This window comes from Nerophis ophidion, linkage group LG20 (genome assembly GCF_033978795.1).
Source record: "Nerophis ophidion isolate RoL-2023_Sa linkage group LG20, RoL_Noph_v1.0, whole genome shotgun sequence".
In the NCBI taxonomy this organism is placed as follows: domain Eukaryota; kingdom Metazoa; phylum Chordata; class Actinopteri; order Syngnathiformes; family Syngnathidae; genus Nerophis; species Nerophis ophidion.
Genome location: NC_084630.1, coordinates 23,393,310 through 23,410,287, shown reverse-complemented (window position 1 = coordinate 23,410,287; position 16,978 = coordinate 23,393,310). Strand labels below are relative to the sequence as shown.

Genomic DNA, 16,978 nt, shown 5'->3' with positions numbered 1-16,978 from the left:
CCCTAAAAGGACCCCAAACGCTTGACAACCTTGGGCGTCCGACGAGCGCCTGACGGCAAATCATTTTCTCTAGCTGGGACATACACAAAGATTGTCTGAATTTAAAAGTACTTTTGTAAGATGTAAACTATTTTAGTGAGGAGGTAATTTGTAAGCCATTTTCCCTTTTGTTGAGGCAGTCGGACCGGATGTGATAGAAATGCTGCTCAAAAGCTACATTTTTTTATACGTAATTTTCGATATCTGAAAGTAAAAGCTACATTTCCCCATTGGCTTAATGCTTTAAAATCATCAATAACATCTTGGAGAATGATCAAAAGTGCAAAAGCCCTTCAATTGATATCCTTGTTAAAAACATTTAAAACTATATTTTTTAGTATTATTACTCTTATTTGCTTTGGGTTTTGTTTTTTGACGTTGAAAATTCCTTGATTTTTGTCTGGTTTTCAAATATACGTTTGTTGGTCAATTAAAAATAAATAAATTAATAAATGTGCCCTTGACCTGTCAATCAAATCCAGTCCTCATTGTGAATGAGACACCTTCACTTGAGAGCAAGTATGACCTTTGGACCTTACTCCAAAGTCTGTGATATGACAATGTTAGCCACCTCAACATGCTAATTTAACACCACTACTATGCCCTGCCCCCAATGTGATGAGTTTCTTTGTAATTGACTTCATGATAAACATGACTACTGGCGTTTGCTCACAGTACACATACATGGATATCAATAATACATCTTTTTGATTGGATGCAATACAATACAATGTGATGTATATTGAAAATTAATGAAAACTTGCATATTTTTCTCATTTGGTTGTTATGCAGTTTACTTTAGCAACAACATAAAAACATGTGCTATTATTACATGTTTTTATTTTTCGTCAAACAAAATGTTACCTATGCAAGATAATTGCCAGTGTCCTTGTTTCAACAGTATATACATACACATATACAGTATGTACATACATATACAGTATATACATACACATACAGTATATACATACATATACAATATAAAGTGTATATGCACAGTCATATTTTACTACTGAGACGAGACGCTGGAAGACGTGGACGCCATCTTGAAGTGGTGATGAGGAACCTAAACTGACAGGTGACAGGTATGAAACAAAGATGTTAAACTGACGTTCAGCATTTTCCTGCTCAAATCAGCGGACTGTTGGAAATAGGAATGGGGGGATTACTTTTTGCGAGTAAAATTTAACATTAACGTACTATTGGTTGTATTTTGGGAAAAGAATATTACATCAGAGTTGAGTTTTTGATTGATTAAATATTTTATTAGTAGATTGCACAGTTCAGTACATATTCCATATAATTGACCACTAAATGATAACACCCGAATAAGTTTTCCAACTTGTTTAAGTCGGGGTCCACGTTATTCAATTCATGTTAATGAGGAGGAGCAAAGATCTTCAATATTACTGAAATCCTAGCCGCTAGCAAACAAGAGTATGACCATAATAGAATTGCTTGTCAAGTAAATTAATTACATTTAAAAATGTCATACTTGAATAACTTAAAAAGTAATAGTATAAAGACAAAGTATAAGACAATATTTCCTTAACAGTATAATTGTAACCAGGAATACGTCTTCAAGTAACAATATTCAAATACTAACATTGTTGGGTAAAACAGAATTTGCGTTTATTCTGAATCCAGTGAAACAGATTGGTGGTTATAGCTGATATAAAGACTTTCAGGTGTTTATATATGTTTGTGTTTAAGTTTTTTGCAGACACTTTTATCCAAAGCGACATACATAAAAAATACATGTAAAACAATGACTGTAAACATGATCATTTAAGGGAAGAATGTCATAGAAAACATCAATACAAAGTGTCAAGACAGAATAAACTCTCTGCTGCTGCAGCAACAGAGATACAATCTATAAGATATATAGATAACTAATGTATTCATACATTGTTCATGTAGCATGTATATAACCTCATCACATTGTTTCTTCAATTTAAAAATAGCTGAATGTTTTTTTCCCCTTCTCTGGGATTATGTTCCCAGTTTTAATTAGGGACGTCTGGTCACTTATAGCATATAAGAATATTCTATAACTGTTAAGCAAACTATGAATATTAAAACATCTGTCCTTTATCAAAGCTACACATATGACAAAAAAGGGGGGGGAATGAGTGGTATTCAGTGAGGTTAGATGAATTAAATATGCTGACAGTTCATTGCTCCTGACAAATGAATTGGACTGATCACCACTCCAGGATCTGCGATGAGGTGGTGACTTGTCCAGGGTGTAAACGCCTTTCGCCCGATTGTAGCTGAAATAGGCACCAGCGCCCCCCGCAACGCCAAAGGGAATAAGCGGTAGTAAATGGATGGATGGATGGACCACTCCAAGATGGCGGGCCCCAGTAGTGCTCCATGCTGCTTACACTTACAACATGTCTATGAGCAAGAAACCTCCATGTTTGTGCCAAGACAAGTATTTATGTGGGCGGAGCTTAGTCCTCAACTGTCTAATTGGCTTGAAGACCCACGTGACTTGGTGTGAACACGTGATATGGTGGAGGAATTAGTTATTTAAGACGAGACCATTTTATACTTTTAAAATTATTTCATTTATTTAATTGTATTTTTTCACCTTATTATATTGTCTCTTACTCTTATTTTGTTCATTTAATATGATTTTATCCTATTGTATTTTCTATTACTTAATCTTCCTTTTTTTTTTCATTTCATTTATTTAATGTTTTATCCTATTGTAGTTTCTCTTACTGTAAATTTATTTTCAATTAATATATTTAACATTATTTTGTATCATTTTGTATTGTCTCCTATGTTAGATTTAACACCTTTGGGTTATACAGATGTTGATTGCGCAACCTTTTTGTCTGAAATATATTAATACATTGAAATGCCTTATAGTGTGTGTGTGTGTGTTGCATTGTGGGTAGTTGAAGGCTGACTGACTTCAGATCAGTCTCATGTGGCAGGAAGGGGTTAACTTGTCACCATGTGACCCCTAAGAGGAGGCGCGTCCTGGGGGGCAGCGAGGAGGGGAAGACGGTGACTCAGGGATTCCACGGTGGAGACCATGGCCCCCCTCACCCTCCCTGTGGCCCCGTGGTGGTATTACCCATGAGGCCCAGCGTCTTGTTTTGGTCCGTCTGCGTCCGATGGGAGCCATTTTGTCCTGTGCACTTGCAAAAAGACCCCCTCATAAGCACCCTAGAAGACCGCCCACAAGCGGCTGTTGCTACGACAACCACAGACAGGAAGAGTGTTTACTAACACGAGTAGTTTGCTTTTATTGACCAAGTGCTTGCTCACGATCTTCCAAAAAAAAACAAAACACACAAAAGTGGTGAAAAACAAAAACCCCGTCGTCATGGTTACGAGTCCCTATGCACGCATCACGGTCGCCACAGGAACCTTTCAGGGGTCCCGCTCCTTTTTGACCTTGATGTCGCCGGCCAAGATGGTGGCGATCTCGCCCTGCATGAAGGCCCAGGGCACATTGGAGCCCACCAGGGGGCAGCGCTCGCCGCTGGGACAGTACACCTCGCCGCTGGCGCCCTGCTGCTTGATGCTCTCCCGCGAGCACGGGAAGCAGAACTTGTGCGACGCCACCGACGGGCACTGCACAAAGTGTGTGTCCTCCAGACGCTCTTGACACAGCGTGCAGCATAGCGGCACGCCACTCCCCGCAGCCGCTGACGAGTCGGGGGCGCGTTGAGGCGGGGACTCCGCCGAGTTGGCGCCGTTGGGTTCCTCCCTTTGGGCAACCCTGTGGTGGGACGTGGAGGACGGCGATGGGGGGCTGCTGCTGTTCCTCCGTGCGCCCGCCGTCGTGGAATGAACCTGAGCGCCGTCTCTGGGCGAGCCCATGGCGCCAGCGGCGAGGATGAGCGCGGCCATGGGGGACGGAGAGTTCTGTGCCGCGGCGGCCTCGTCGGGGAAGCCGGGCATCTTGGCGACCTCGGAGGGCGGCGGCAGCCACGACTGACCCTCGGCGTTCAGCTTGGGGGCGGAGCCTTCGCCATCAGGCTCTGGCGAAGCCTTCCTCTTCACACTGCGCAGGTGCTTCCCCCTGTCTGAGGCGGAAAGTAAGTCAAATGGAGCACTTCCTGTCGCCATGATGTCATCCTACCTGTCTTGGACGAGGAGGCGGGGCCGTCACACGCCGTCATCCGCGGCATGGTCACGTGCTCCTTCTTCAGCCTGCCGTCCAGCGCGTGCAAGGCCATGAGCTCGCGCACGCTCTTGCCCGCCATGTTTTTCTCCAGAGCCGCGGCGTGGCTGCCGTTGACCAGCTGCCGTCGCGGGTTGGGGCTCTGGCGGTTCGGCTCGGGCGTCTCGTCGCCTTTGGGCAAGCCGTTGGTCAGCCGCGCCGCCTGGTAGTCCGGACCCGGGCGCGGCGCGTAGCGGTCCCCGGCCGAATGGTGGAGCTCCTTCCCGGGGAGAGGTGCCTTCCCCGGCTGCGAGGCTCGGCCCTCCCGGAGGCCGTGGGCCCGCTTGAGCTGGCGGGCGGCTTCGATGACGAACTCGACCCTGTCGGCGCCCTCGTAGTTGACACAGCCGCGACACACCGCCTCGCTGAAGTCCCAGACGACGGCCCAGGGCATGCGGGGCAGGTCACACAGGTAGCAGGACTGGCGCCGGGACGCGGCCCCGGCCGACATGTTGTTGCCGCGGGGACTCGGAACAAAGAGTCCACGGTGGAGGACTTTAGTGCGGCGAGGAAAAGCAGCCCCCGTGGCGGGAAGCCATCGTGTTGCTTTCGTGGACGCGCGCACGACTCCTCGCTCGTGGCAATAAAGCCCGCTGACGTCACGGCTCGTGCGCGGTGCCTGTGTTTACTGGAGTGCCGCACATGCGCACGAGGGGGGCTGGCGCCAGAGATTGTTGTTTCGTAAAACGGCTCACTACTCATCTTTTGTCGCCCTCCGATGAAACACAATGGAGTGGCGAGGTAAGCTTTAGAAGGAGGTTTGTGGGGGCTAAACAATACATCTTTACACGGAGGACTTTTTATTCCACGTGAGTCATGTGACTTGTACAGGCAATAGTGCTCATGACGTCATAGTCAGCCTCCTGTTTTTGCAGCAGTCTTCATCTTGACCTTTGATGAAAAGGAAGCGAGGAAAGGGTCAAGTGGACAAAAATGTCCCCACGCTCCCATTGGCTGACTCTTATTGCTGGCCTGTGACCTATAGTTATGACCTACATAGGTGACCTATTTAAATGACCTATAGTGACCTACATATGTGACCTATTTAAATGACCTATAGTGACCTACATATGTGACCTATAAATTTGACCTATCGTGACCTACATATGTGACTTATACATTTGACCTATAGTGAATTATGTATGTGACCTATACATTTGATCCACAGTGACCTACATATGTCACCTATACATTTGACCTATAGTGAATTATGTATGTGACCTACACATTTGACCTATAATGACCTACATATGTCACCTATGCATTTGACTATAGTGAATTATGTATGTGACCTACACATTTGACCTATAGTGACCTACATATGAGACCTGTACATTTGACCTATAGTGACCGACATATGTGACCTACACATTTGACCTATCGTGACCTACATATGTGACTTATACATTTGACTATAGTGAATTACGTATATGACCTATACATTAGATCTACAGTGACCTACATATTTCACCTATACATTTGACCTATAGTGACCTACATATGAGACCTGTACATTTGACCTATAGTGACCTACATATGAGACCTGTACATTTGACCTATAGTGACCTACATATGTCACCTATACATTTGACCTATAGTGACCTACATATGTGACTTATACATTTGACCATAGTGAATTACGTATGTGACCTATACATTAGATCTACATATTTCACCTATACATTTGACCTATAGTGACCTACATATGTGACCTACACATTTGACCTATAGTGACCTACATATGTGACCTACGCATTTGACCCATAGTGACCTACATATGTGACCTTTACATTTGACCTATAGTGACCCTAAAGATGTCACCTTTGCTGTCTGACTAATTGAAAGATGCTAACTACACCATACTGACTGAAACATGACAGAAACAGAAAGTTATTATAAAAGTGCTAGCTAAAACATTCTAACTAAATAATGCTAGCTTAAAGGGCTAACTGAAACATGCTAACTACAACATACTGACGGAAACAAGACAGAAAACAATACTTGAACAATGCTAGCTGAAACATGCTACCTAAAACATGCTGACTATAAAATGCTAGTTGAACAGGCAACGGTTTTAAAATAATTAACCTTTGACCTGCACTCAATGATGATGGCTGAAGTGTTTCTATGCTTCAACGACATTCTCACAACACACACACACACTTCCATGTGTGTCTTTATCACAGCAGCCTGGAATGACATCACGGAGAAAATGATGTTGCAGGAAAATATAGAATTATCAGACAAACCACTAGGGGGCAGTACTCGACATCAATGAAGTACATGTACAGTTATGACGTCCATCCATCCATTTCCACCGCTTATTCCCTTTTGGGGTTGCGGGGGGCGCTGGCGCCTATCTCAGCTACAATCGGGCGGAAGGCGGGGTACACCCTGGAAAAGTCGCTACCTCATCGCAGGGCCAACACAGATAGACAACTTTCACACTCACATTCACACACTAGGGCCAATTTTAGTGTTGCCAATCAACCTATCCCCAGGTGCATGTCTTTGGAAGTGGGAGGAAGCCGGAGTACCCGGAGGGAACCCACGCATTCACGGGGAGAACATGCAAACTCCACACAGAAAGATGCCAAGCCTGGATTTGAACCCAGGACTGCAGGAACTTCGTATTGTGAGGCAGACGCACTAACCCCTCTGCCACCGTGAAGCCTAGTTATGATGTCATGAATTGTAAAAGTTATGTGATATATATTTAAGTATTTGTACAGTAACATGTAATTATTGATGTAACTTTATGAAGTGATTATAGTTATATATTATTGATGTAACTTTATGAAGTTATTAGGGCTGTGAATCTTTGGGTGTCCCACGATTCAATTCAATATCGATTCCTGGGGTCACGATTCGATAATATATCGATTTTTTTCGATTCGATTCGATTCTCGATTCAAAAACGATATTTTTCCGATTCAAAAGGATTGTGTATTCATTCAATACATAGATTTCAGCAGGATCTACCCCAGTTTGCTGACATGCTAGCAGAGTAGTAGAATTTTGTAAAAAAAAAAGTATAATTGTAAAGGACAATGTTTTATCAACTGATTGCAATAATGTAAATTTGTATTAACTATTAAATGAACCAAAAATAAGACTTATTTTATCTTTGTGAAAACATTGGACACAGTGTGTTGTCAAGCTTATGAGATGCCATGCAAGTGTAAGCCACTGTGACACTATTGTTCTTTTTTATTATTTTTATAAATGTCTGTCAATGAGGGATTTTTAATCACTGCTATGCTGAAATTATAACTAATATTGATACTGTTGATAATATTCATTGTTTCACTACTTTTGGTTTGTTCTGTGTGGTGTTTGTGTCTCCTCTCAATTGCTCTGTTTATTGCAGTTCTGTTTTTTAACATCGTAAAAACATCAGCTGTCGTTTACTACAGACTGCAACAGTCCGTTGTCATGGACACATGACAACTTCCATTCATACCAGTCATGCGTGCCTGAGGCGGAGATATAGCCTGCGCTGTGATAAGGCTATAGAATAGTAGCCGTGCTCAATATTTAAACCACGGTTAACAGCCAATCAGATCGCCGGATTTCACCTTTCAGTTTAATTTTTCAAATTATTTTTTAGTTTCATGTATTTGTGTTGAAGTGAGCAACGGTTTGAAAATACCAATGAACAAAACTTTGTGGTGGAAATACAATAAAAACTCACTAGATGATCATGTGATTTTACAATTATAAAATATAATTATTCATATTTAGTAAAAGCCTTTTTGCTCAGGCAGTAACTGTACCATCAAACTCTATGGTCATTGTCCTTAATGTGTCTGTCATGCATCAACATATGTTTTTGTAAGGTGACAGACAGCAGAGAGGCTGGAGGAGATGGAGAGGCCAGAGAAGTTAGAGGAAGAGAGGCAGGAGGACGTAGAGAAGGAGAGGCTGGAGATTATTACAGTTCATTTATGTTTTACAATTTTGTATAGCATTAATGTATTTCTGTTGATGGATAGTAGGCTATGTTAATTGACAGTATGATGCACAGTTGCACTACAGCCCTACACTAAAGAGTAAACAGCAAGATGTGAAATTATGATTGCTAATGTAAAAAAAAAAAAGTAAACTTTCAGAGTGCTGCCTTGGAGCACTTTTGTGTCCCCACCAATCTCAAAATCAAACCTACTCCCTTGTATGGTATTGCGGTGTAGTGGTTTGTTGGATAGAAAAAAAAAAAAAAAGTTTTAAAAATAGATTCTGATTCGCACAACATGAGAATCACGATTTGAATTGATTTTCCCCCACACCCCTAGTTAATATAGTTATAATTGACATAACTTTATGAAGTGATTATAGTTATATTATTGATGTAACTTTATGAAATTAATATAGTTATAGACTTATAAAGTGATTGTAGTTTAATTTATTTTTATCAAGTCATATTTAATAAGGTCATCTTGAATAAAAAAGCGGTGTGAAATTTACATAAGATTTATTGCATCATTAAAATCCACAGCAAACATATTTTGTATTTACACGAAGATGAACATTAATAGCGCGTTAAAAGCCAAACATCTCCTGCGAGGCGTAGGTCATGTACAGGAAGCCGTCCTGGTCCTGGTGGTCCTTGTAGACCTGCGCCATGGTCAGGGTCATGCTGGCCAGCCCGCTGTTGTTGATCAGCAGGTAGAAGGCCTGCGAGGGGAGCAGCGCCATGCGGTTCCTGTGGCACACCGGGTCAAAGGTCACCTTCGGCCGCCTGGGAACGACCTTTCACCTCACTGCTTGGCCACGCATCAATCCTCTGTCAGTGGTCACTGCACAGCTTAAGTCTCCTCTGCTCGTAATCCTCGGTTGGTTACAGACGTGGGAAAGTTGGATCTCTGACCTGACTATGCTAGCCCAGCATGATGCTGATTGTAATGTTAGCATGTAGGCTCACATAGCTATGCAACAGTTGCTAGCCTAGCATGACACGAACCGTATTGTTGGCACGTAGGCTCACATAGCTATGCAACATTCACTAACCTAGCATGATGCTAACTGTATTGTTGGCATGTAGGCTCACATAGTTGTGCAACAGTCGCTAACCTAGCATGACGCTAACTGTATTGTTAGCATGTAGGCTCACATAGCTATGCAACAGTCGCTAACCTAGCATGATGCTAACTGTATTGTTAGCATGTAGGCTCACATAGCTATGCAACAGTCGCTAACCTAGCATGACGCTAACTGTATTGTTAGCATGTAGGCTCACATAGCTATGCAACAGTCGCTAACCTAGCATGACGCCAAATGTATTGTTGGCATGTAGGCTCACATAGCATGATGCTAATGAATAGATGAAGTACACACACACACACACACACACACACATACATACATACATACATACACATATATATATATATACACACACACACACATATATATATATATATACATACATACATACATACATACACACATATACATATATATATATATATATACACAGTACCACTAGTATATGGTGAGAAGTACACAGTACCACTAGTATATGGTGAGAAGTACACAGTACCACTAGTATATGGTGAGAAGTACACAGTAAAGTGTAGCACAATGCTGACGGCCATGAGGAATGTGACTGGCATTAACGCTAACAGACAACATGCTTGACTGCGTAACCATGACAACCATCGCAGCCGCCTGCCAAGTGAGCTAATAATAATAATGAAGAGCCACTACCTGATGATGGTGACCAACTGGTTCATGTGAGCTAATAATAATGAATGAAGAGAGACTACCTGATGATGGTGACCAACTGGTTCATGTGAGCTACTAATAATGAATGAAGAGCGACTACCTGATGATGGTGACAAACTGGTTCATGGTGAGCTCGTGAGGAACAAGAAACTTGGTTTTGTCCAGTGGAGGAAGAAACTTCTCCCGCTCATAGCGCTCGATGATCACCTGCCAACAGGAAGTGATGTCACTAGGCTCACCTGCCGTCATAGCAGCGTCATACTGTACTGACCGGGATCTTGTTGGGGAACTTGGAGCGGATTCCTGCCACCTCCTGCTTCCTGGTGGCTGCAGGAGCATCAAAAGTGTAGAAGAAGAAGCTTTAAGTGTCGAACAAGGCTTAATAGAAGAACAAGGTTTAAAAGTGTCGTAGAACAAGGCTTAATAGAAGAACCAGGTTAGATAGTGTCGAAGAACAAGGTTCAAAAGTGTGGTAGAACAAGGCTTAATAGAAGAACAAGGTTAAATAGTGTCGAAGAACAAGGTTTAAAAGTGTCGTAGAACAAGGCTTAATAGAAGAACCAAGTTAAATAGTGTCGAAGAACAAGGTTTAAAAGTGTCGTAGAACAAGGCTTAATAGAAAAACCAGGTTAAATAATGTCGTAGAACAAGGCTTAATAGAAGAACCAGGTTAAATAGTGTCGAAGAACAAGGTTTAAAAGTGTCGTAGAACAAGGCTTAATAGAAGAACCAGGTTAAAAGTGTCGAAGAACAAGGTTTAATAGAAGAACAAGTTGAATAGTGTAGTAGAACAAGGTTTAAAAGTGTAGTATTGATTGATACTTTTATTAGTAGATTGAACAGTACAGTACATATTCCATACCATTGACCACTAAATGGTAACACCCCAATAAGTTTTTTCAACTTGTTTAAGTCCGGGTCCACCATCAATTCATGGCAAAGTAGCAGAAGAAGAAAAAGATTTAAAAGTATAGAAGATGTAAAAGCATAGGAGAACAAGATTTAAACGTGTAGTAGAAGATTTAAAAAAGTGTAGAAGAAAAAGATTTAGAAAAATATCGAGAGGAGCCAGATGAGGTGGTTCGGGGATCTGGTCAGGATGCCACCCGAACGCCTCCCTAGGGAGGTGTTTTGGGCACGTCCAACCGATAGGAGGCCACGGGGAAGACCCAGGACACGTTGGGAAGACTATGTCTCCCGGCTGGCCTGGGAACGCCTCGGGATCCCCGGGAGGAGCTAGACGAAGTGGCTGGGGAGAGGGAAGTCTGGGTTTCCCTGCTTAGGCTATGTCCCCCGCGACCCGACCTCGGATAAGCGGAAGAAGATGGATGGATTTAAAAGTGTAGAAAATGTAAAAGTGTAGAAAAAGATTTAAAAGTGTAGAATTAAAAGATTAAAAAAAAGTAGAATATTTAAAAAAGATTTAAAAATGTAGAAGAATTAAGAGAGAAGAAGATTCAAACGAGTAGAAGATTTAAAAGTGTAGAATAGTTAAAAGACAAGATTTAAAAGTGTAGAAGATTTAGAAGAGTAGAATAATTAAGAGAGAATAAGAAGATTTAAAAGTGTAGTAGAAGAAGAAGGTTTAAAAGTGTAGAAGAAGAAGAAGTTTACCAAAGCTCTTCCTCTGCTTGAAAGACTTGCCGTGCAGCTGCTGGCTTCTCTCCAAGGGCGGCATCGTGGACGGCGGGCGCGCGACCCAGGCGCGCGGACGTTAAATAGCGCGCGCGCAGGCTGCGGCTCATCAGCTGATTGGCAAGTCACGTGTCAGACGGCGTCCAGACGGGAGGGGCGCGTCTACTCTGGCTTCCTGTTTGTGTGACGTCACACGCGACACGACTAAACAGGAGCATCAAAGTCCGATGTTGTGTGTTGTTTATCTCATTTGTACGTTGTATGTTGTATATCTCATGTGTATGTTGTATATGTGTATGTTGTATGTTGTATATCTCATGTGTATGTTGTATATGTGTATGTTGTATGTTGTATATCTCATGTGTATGTTGTATGTTGTATATCTCATGTGTATGTTGTATGTTGTATATCCCATGTGTATGTTGTATGTTGTATATCTCATGTGTATTTTGTATGTTGTATATCCCATGTGTATGTTGTATGTTGTATATGTGTATGTTGTATATCTCATGTGTATGTTGTATATTTCATGTGTTGTGATCCGGCTTCCGGATCACACATCTCTAGCATGTTTGTCTTTTTTGTATTGTCCTACTATGTTTTGATCATGTTTTGGACTCTACCGATCCCGTTTGTTAGCGCACTTCCTTGTTTTGTATTGTCACCATGGCAACCTAAGTATGCCTCCTGCACGGACTCATTACGCACACCTGTTTTGAATTATTTGTGTTGTATTTAAGACCACCTGCTACCTTAGTTCCTCCTGGCGGTTTTGTTTGCTACTTGCAACACGCACGTTGGTTCTTATTTTCGTAATCACTATTGCTAAGTCTCGCCTTAGCTTTGCGTGCGCTCTGCACCTCTATTCCTGTACTCTGCTCTCGTTGCTAATTATTAGCATAGCTCTCCGTGCATTCGGCACGCCTTTTCTTTGCATTTTGTACCAGTATTATTTTTGTTTTTGTATTAAATCTAATCTTACCTGCAACTCCTGCCTGTCCTGGTCCTCTTGCATCCCTGGGGTAGCAACACGCATCCATTATGCCTCGCCATCGTGTCAGAAAACCTATGTTGGGAACATCTCCATGCAAGACTGCTTTCTGTTTATATCTTTTACTTTGATGAAATTAAAATCATCTTACCTGCTTTCTGCTCTCCTGGATTTTTGCATACTTGAGGTCACACAACTGCAGCCATGCGACATCCCAACAGTATCATCGAGCCAGAAGAAAGTGTCCTCGCGAGAATCCCTGTCGGCAATCCTCAGCCGACGTTCTGGACCGCACAATTCCTGGAGGACTTGAAGGCCAGGTTTGTGCGGTCCCAGCCTACAGACGCGGACCCTCTCCCCGCGGCAACGCCACCGGCTTCGGCTCTCCGACCGGCGCGTCCCCCGCCGCCATCTTTCCTCTCGGCTCAACGGCTGGCTACGGCTCTCCGACCAGCACGTCCGCCACTTCCTGCATGCCTCGCGGCTCCCGCGGCAACGCTACCGGCTACGGCTCTCCGACCGGCGCGTCCTCCGCCGCCATCCTTCCTCTCGGCAACGCTGCCGGCTACGGCTCACCGACCGGCGCGCCCGCCTCCTCCTTCACGTCTCGCGGCTCCTGCGGCTCCGTCGCCGACTGCGGCTCTCCGACCGGCACGTCCGCCGCCGCCATCCTTCCCGTCGTCTGCTGAGCTGCTTCTCCCTGCTCCTACGCAGCTTCCAGCGGCTGCTCCCCGGCTGCTCTTTTTGCCAGCTCCCGCTCTCTTTTTTGGTCCGCCGAGAGCTCCAGTGGAGCCCACAGTGAGGTCGCTTTTGTCCTCCTGCTGGGACTTGGCACGGGACGTGTCTTCGTCCCTCCTCCTGGTCCCCTCCCGCCCGTCCCTGGTTTTCGCACCGGGGGACTCCGACGAGCAGGCACGTTTTCCCGCATGTGTGAACGGTGTCTGGCAGCCACCTAGTGGAGGGGGGCCCACTATACACTGCGGTACAGCCAGCACAACGCCGCCTCGCAGTGGACCACCAAAAGTCTTCCCTTCGCCAAGCCGCGAAGACTTTTTCCCCGGACAGCAGCGCGCAGACAACAGCCCAGTACTCTTCCCTGAGGTTTGGAAGTTTTGTTTTTTCTCCATATTCCAACCACTCTTCCGACTGGGCTGTAAGGCCAGGGCATACCTCCGGCCCACCGGTCCATCACGGTGACGTCATTTCGTCAACGCCCCCTGGTGACTCAATACCACCCCCTGTCGATGATATTTTTTCTGAGGATTTTTATATTGTTGAGTCTTATTCTCAACCTGTTTCAAATATTGACTATGATTTTTTGGACTCTATAGACACAACTAAGTTCTATACAGATGTTATTTCTAGATGCAAACTAAGGCAACATGAGCTACCTACTTTTCTTCCTCCACCTCTTAAGCCCCGTTCCCCGCCCAAGTCTGGGTTTTTTTCTCCTTTTTCAAAAGGACATGTTGGTCAACTTAAAGGGGAGGAGTCTGCCCACCTCCAAACCTCACACCACCCTCCCTTAAGGTCAGTCCCTGACCATAGGGAACGGGTCTGGGATCCCCGTCTGGAGGGAGGGGCTAAGGCCTATAGCTTTGGTGGGAAGTAGCTCAGATGCTAACTGTCAAACCGCAGCCTCCTATGAGGCCACCTCCACCGATATTCCGCTTAGCTCCTCCTAGTAGACCTCCTCCACCTGTGTTTCCCCCGGTCAAGCCACTAAGGCCACCTAGACCTCCTCCACCGACTTTTCGACTCGCTAGTCCACTACCTCCAGTGCGCCCTCCACCACCGGTGTTCAAGCCTAGTCCGAGTCCTAGCCCAAGTCCTAGTGTTAGTCTAAATCCTCATAGTAGTCCTAGTCCTCCTCTCTGCCAGTCTCTTAGTGCTCCTCGGCTGACGCCGACACCTGCTCCTCGGCTGACGCCGACTCCTGCTCCTCGGCTGACGCCGACTCCTGCTCCTCGGCTGACGCCGACTCCTGCTCCTCGGCTGAAGCCGACACCTGCTCCTCGGCTGAAGCCGACACCTGCTCCTCGGCTGAAGCCGACACCTGCTCCTCGGCTGAAGCCGACACCTGCTCCCAGTCTGGTTCTCACACCAGCTCCCAGTCTGGTTCTCACACCAGCTCCCAGTCTGGTTCTCACACCAGCTCCCAGTCTGGTTCTCACACCAGCTCCCAGTCTGGTTCTCACACCAGCTCCCAGTCTGGTTCTCACACCAGCTCCCAGTCTGGTTCTCACACCAGCTCCCAGTCTGGTTCTCACACCAGCTCCCAGTCTGGTTCTCACACCAGCTCCCAGTCTGGTTCTCACACCAGCTCCCAGTCTGGTTCTCACACCAGCACAAACTCCCAGTCTGGTTCTCACACCAGCACAAACTCCCAGTCTGGTTCTCACACCAGCACAAACTCCAAGGCTGGAGCCCACTCCGGTACCAGCACCACGACAGGTACCGGTGCCAGCTCCGTGCCGCCAAGCACCGGTGCCAGCTCCGTGCCGCCAAGCACCGTCGACGACGGGGCTGGAGCCCACACCAGCGTCGACGACGGGGCTGGAGCCCACACCAGCACCACCGACGACTCCTGCGGCTCCCAGGCCGCCTCCGACGACTCCTGCGGCTCCCAGGCCGCCTCCGACGACTCCTGCGGCTCCCAGGCCGCCTCCGACGACTCCTGCGGCTCCCAGGCCGCCTCCGACGACTCCTGCGGCTCCCAGGCCGCCTCCGACGACTCCTGCGGCTGCAGCACCCGCATCATCCTCGCCAGCTGCACTCGGGCCTGCTTTGGCTGCAGTCCCCGCACCCTCGTCTGCTGCTTCCAAGCCTGCTGGGATTTCGGTGCTGAGGCGTCGTCCACCACGTCGACCACGGGCGTGGCCTCTGCGAGGTCATCCTCCTCGCCAGATACTCCCTCCTCCATGTCGGCCACGGATGTGGCCGTGCCCGGGTCGTCCGCCTCGCCGGGCACCTCATCCTGCGAGGCGGCCACTAATGTGGCCTTTTCGAGGTCGCCCGCCAAAACTTTTTCGGCAGCAGCGTTCCACCCGCCGCCGCCACATGATGTGTCCTCGGTGGATTCGGGGACATGCGATCTGGCGACCCTCCACCGTGGACTCCTTCCGCCCTCCCTTCGTTTGTGAACTTTCTGGTTTTGGGAGGGGGTTCTCTTTATTGCAGTTTTTTGGGGGCATCTGGGATCTGCCCCTTAAGGGGGGGGTAATGTTGTGATCCGGCTTCCGGATCACACATCTCTAGCATGTTTGTCTTTTTTGTATTGTCCTACTATGTTTTGATCATGTTTTGGACTCTACCGATCCCGTTTGTTAGCGCACTTCCTTGTTTTGTATTGTCACCATGGCAACCTAAGTATGCCTCCTGCACGGACTCATTACGCACACCTGTTTTGAATTATTTGTGTTGTATTTAAGACCACCTGCTACCTTAGTTCCTCCTGGCTGTTTTGTTTGCTACTTGCAACACGCACGTTGGTTCTTATTTTCGTAATCACTATTGCTAAGTCTCGCCTTAGCTTTGCGTGCGCTCTGCACCTCTATTCCTGTACTCTGCTCTCGTTGCTAATTATTAGCATAGCTCTCCGTGCATTCGGCACGCCTTTTCTTTGCATTTTGTACCAGTATTATTTTTGTTTTTGTATTAAATCTAATCTTACCTGCAACTCCTGCCTGTCCTGGTCCTCTTGCATCCCTGGGGTAGCAACACGCATCCATTATGCCTCGCCATCGTGTCAGAAAACCTATGTTGGGAACATCTCCATGCAAGACTGCTTTCTGTTTATATCTTTTACTTTGATGAAATTAAAATCATCTTACCTGCTTTCTGCTCTCCTGGATTTTTGCATACTTGAGGTCACACAACTGCAGCCATGCGACATCCCAACATCATGTGTATGTTGTATATCTCATGTGTATGTTGTATATCTCATGTGTATGTTGTATGTTGTATATGTGTATGTTGTATGTTGTATATGTGTATGTTGTATATGTGTATGTTGTTTATGTGTATGTTGTATGTTGTATATGTGTATGGTGTATGTTGTATGTTGTTTATGAGTATGTTGTATATGTGTATGTTGTATATGTGTATGTTGAATATGTGTATGTTGTATGTTGTATATGTGTATGTTGTGTGTTGTATGTTGTACATGTGTATGTTGTATGTTTTTTGTTGTATATGTGTATGTTGTATGTTGTATGTTGTTTATGTGTATGTTGTATATGTGTATGTTGTTTATGTGTATGTTGTGTGTTGTATATGTGTATGTTGTATATGTGTATGTTGTATGTTGTATATGTGTATGTTGTATTTTGTATGTTGTATGTTGTATATGTGTATGTTGTATATGTGTATGTTATATGTGTATGTTGTATGTTGTATATGTG

General features: G+C 45.3%; 3 protein-coding genes and 1 long non-coding RNA gene across 4 annotated transcripts; 1 reads left to right on the top strand and 3 right to left on the bottom strand.

Annotated features, from left to right (window-relative positions):
* Positions 1-3,277: 3,277 nt before the first annotated feature.
* LOC133538872 (interferon regulatory factor 2-binding protein 2-B-like) lies at positions 3,278-4,856 on the bottom strand. The gene is made up of 2 exons (XM_061880739.1): positions 4,145-4,856; positions 3,278-4,088 (listed from the first exon to the last, which is right to left on the bottom strand). Exons 1-2 carry the CDS (start codon positions 4,674-4,676, stop codon positions 3,430-3,432), a joined length of 1,191 nt encoding a protein of 396 aa, XP_061736723.1. The 5' UTR covers positions 4,677-4,856; the 3' UTR covers positions 3,278-3,429.
* On the top strand, positions 3,914-13,535 carry LOC133538873 (protein SPT2 homolog). Its single transcript, XM_061880740.1, has 2 exons — positions 3,914-4,966; positions 12,763-13,535. Exons 1-2 carry the CDS (start codon positions 4,944-4,946, stop codon positions 13,262-13,264), a joined length of 525 nt encoding a protein of 174 aa, XP_061736724.1. The 5' UTR covers positions 3,914-4,943; the 3' UTR covers positions 13,265-13,535.
* On the bottom strand, positions 8,680-11,671 carry map1lc3c (microtubule-associated protein 1 light chain 3 gamma). Its single transcript, XM_061880741.1, has 4 exons — positions 11,564-11,671; positions 10,221-10,276; positions 10,050-10,156; positions 8,680-8,927 (listed from the first exon to the last, which is right to left on the bottom strand). Exons 1-4 carry the CDS (start codon positions 11,625-11,627, stop codon positions 8,765-8,767), a joined length of 390 nt encoding a protein of 129 aa, XP_061736725.1. The 5' UTR covers positions 11,628-11,671; the 3' UTR covers positions 8,680-8,764.
* Positions 12,405-14,412, bottom strand: LOC133538875 (uncharacterized). The gene is made up of 2 exons (XR_009803130.1): positions 13,562-14,412; positions 12,405-12,650 (listed from the first exon to the last, which is right to left on the bottom strand). It is a non-coding gene; the product is annotated as an uncharacterized LOC133538875 (long non-coding RNA).
* Between the last annotated feature and the right edge of the window lie 2,566 nt (positions 14,413-16,978).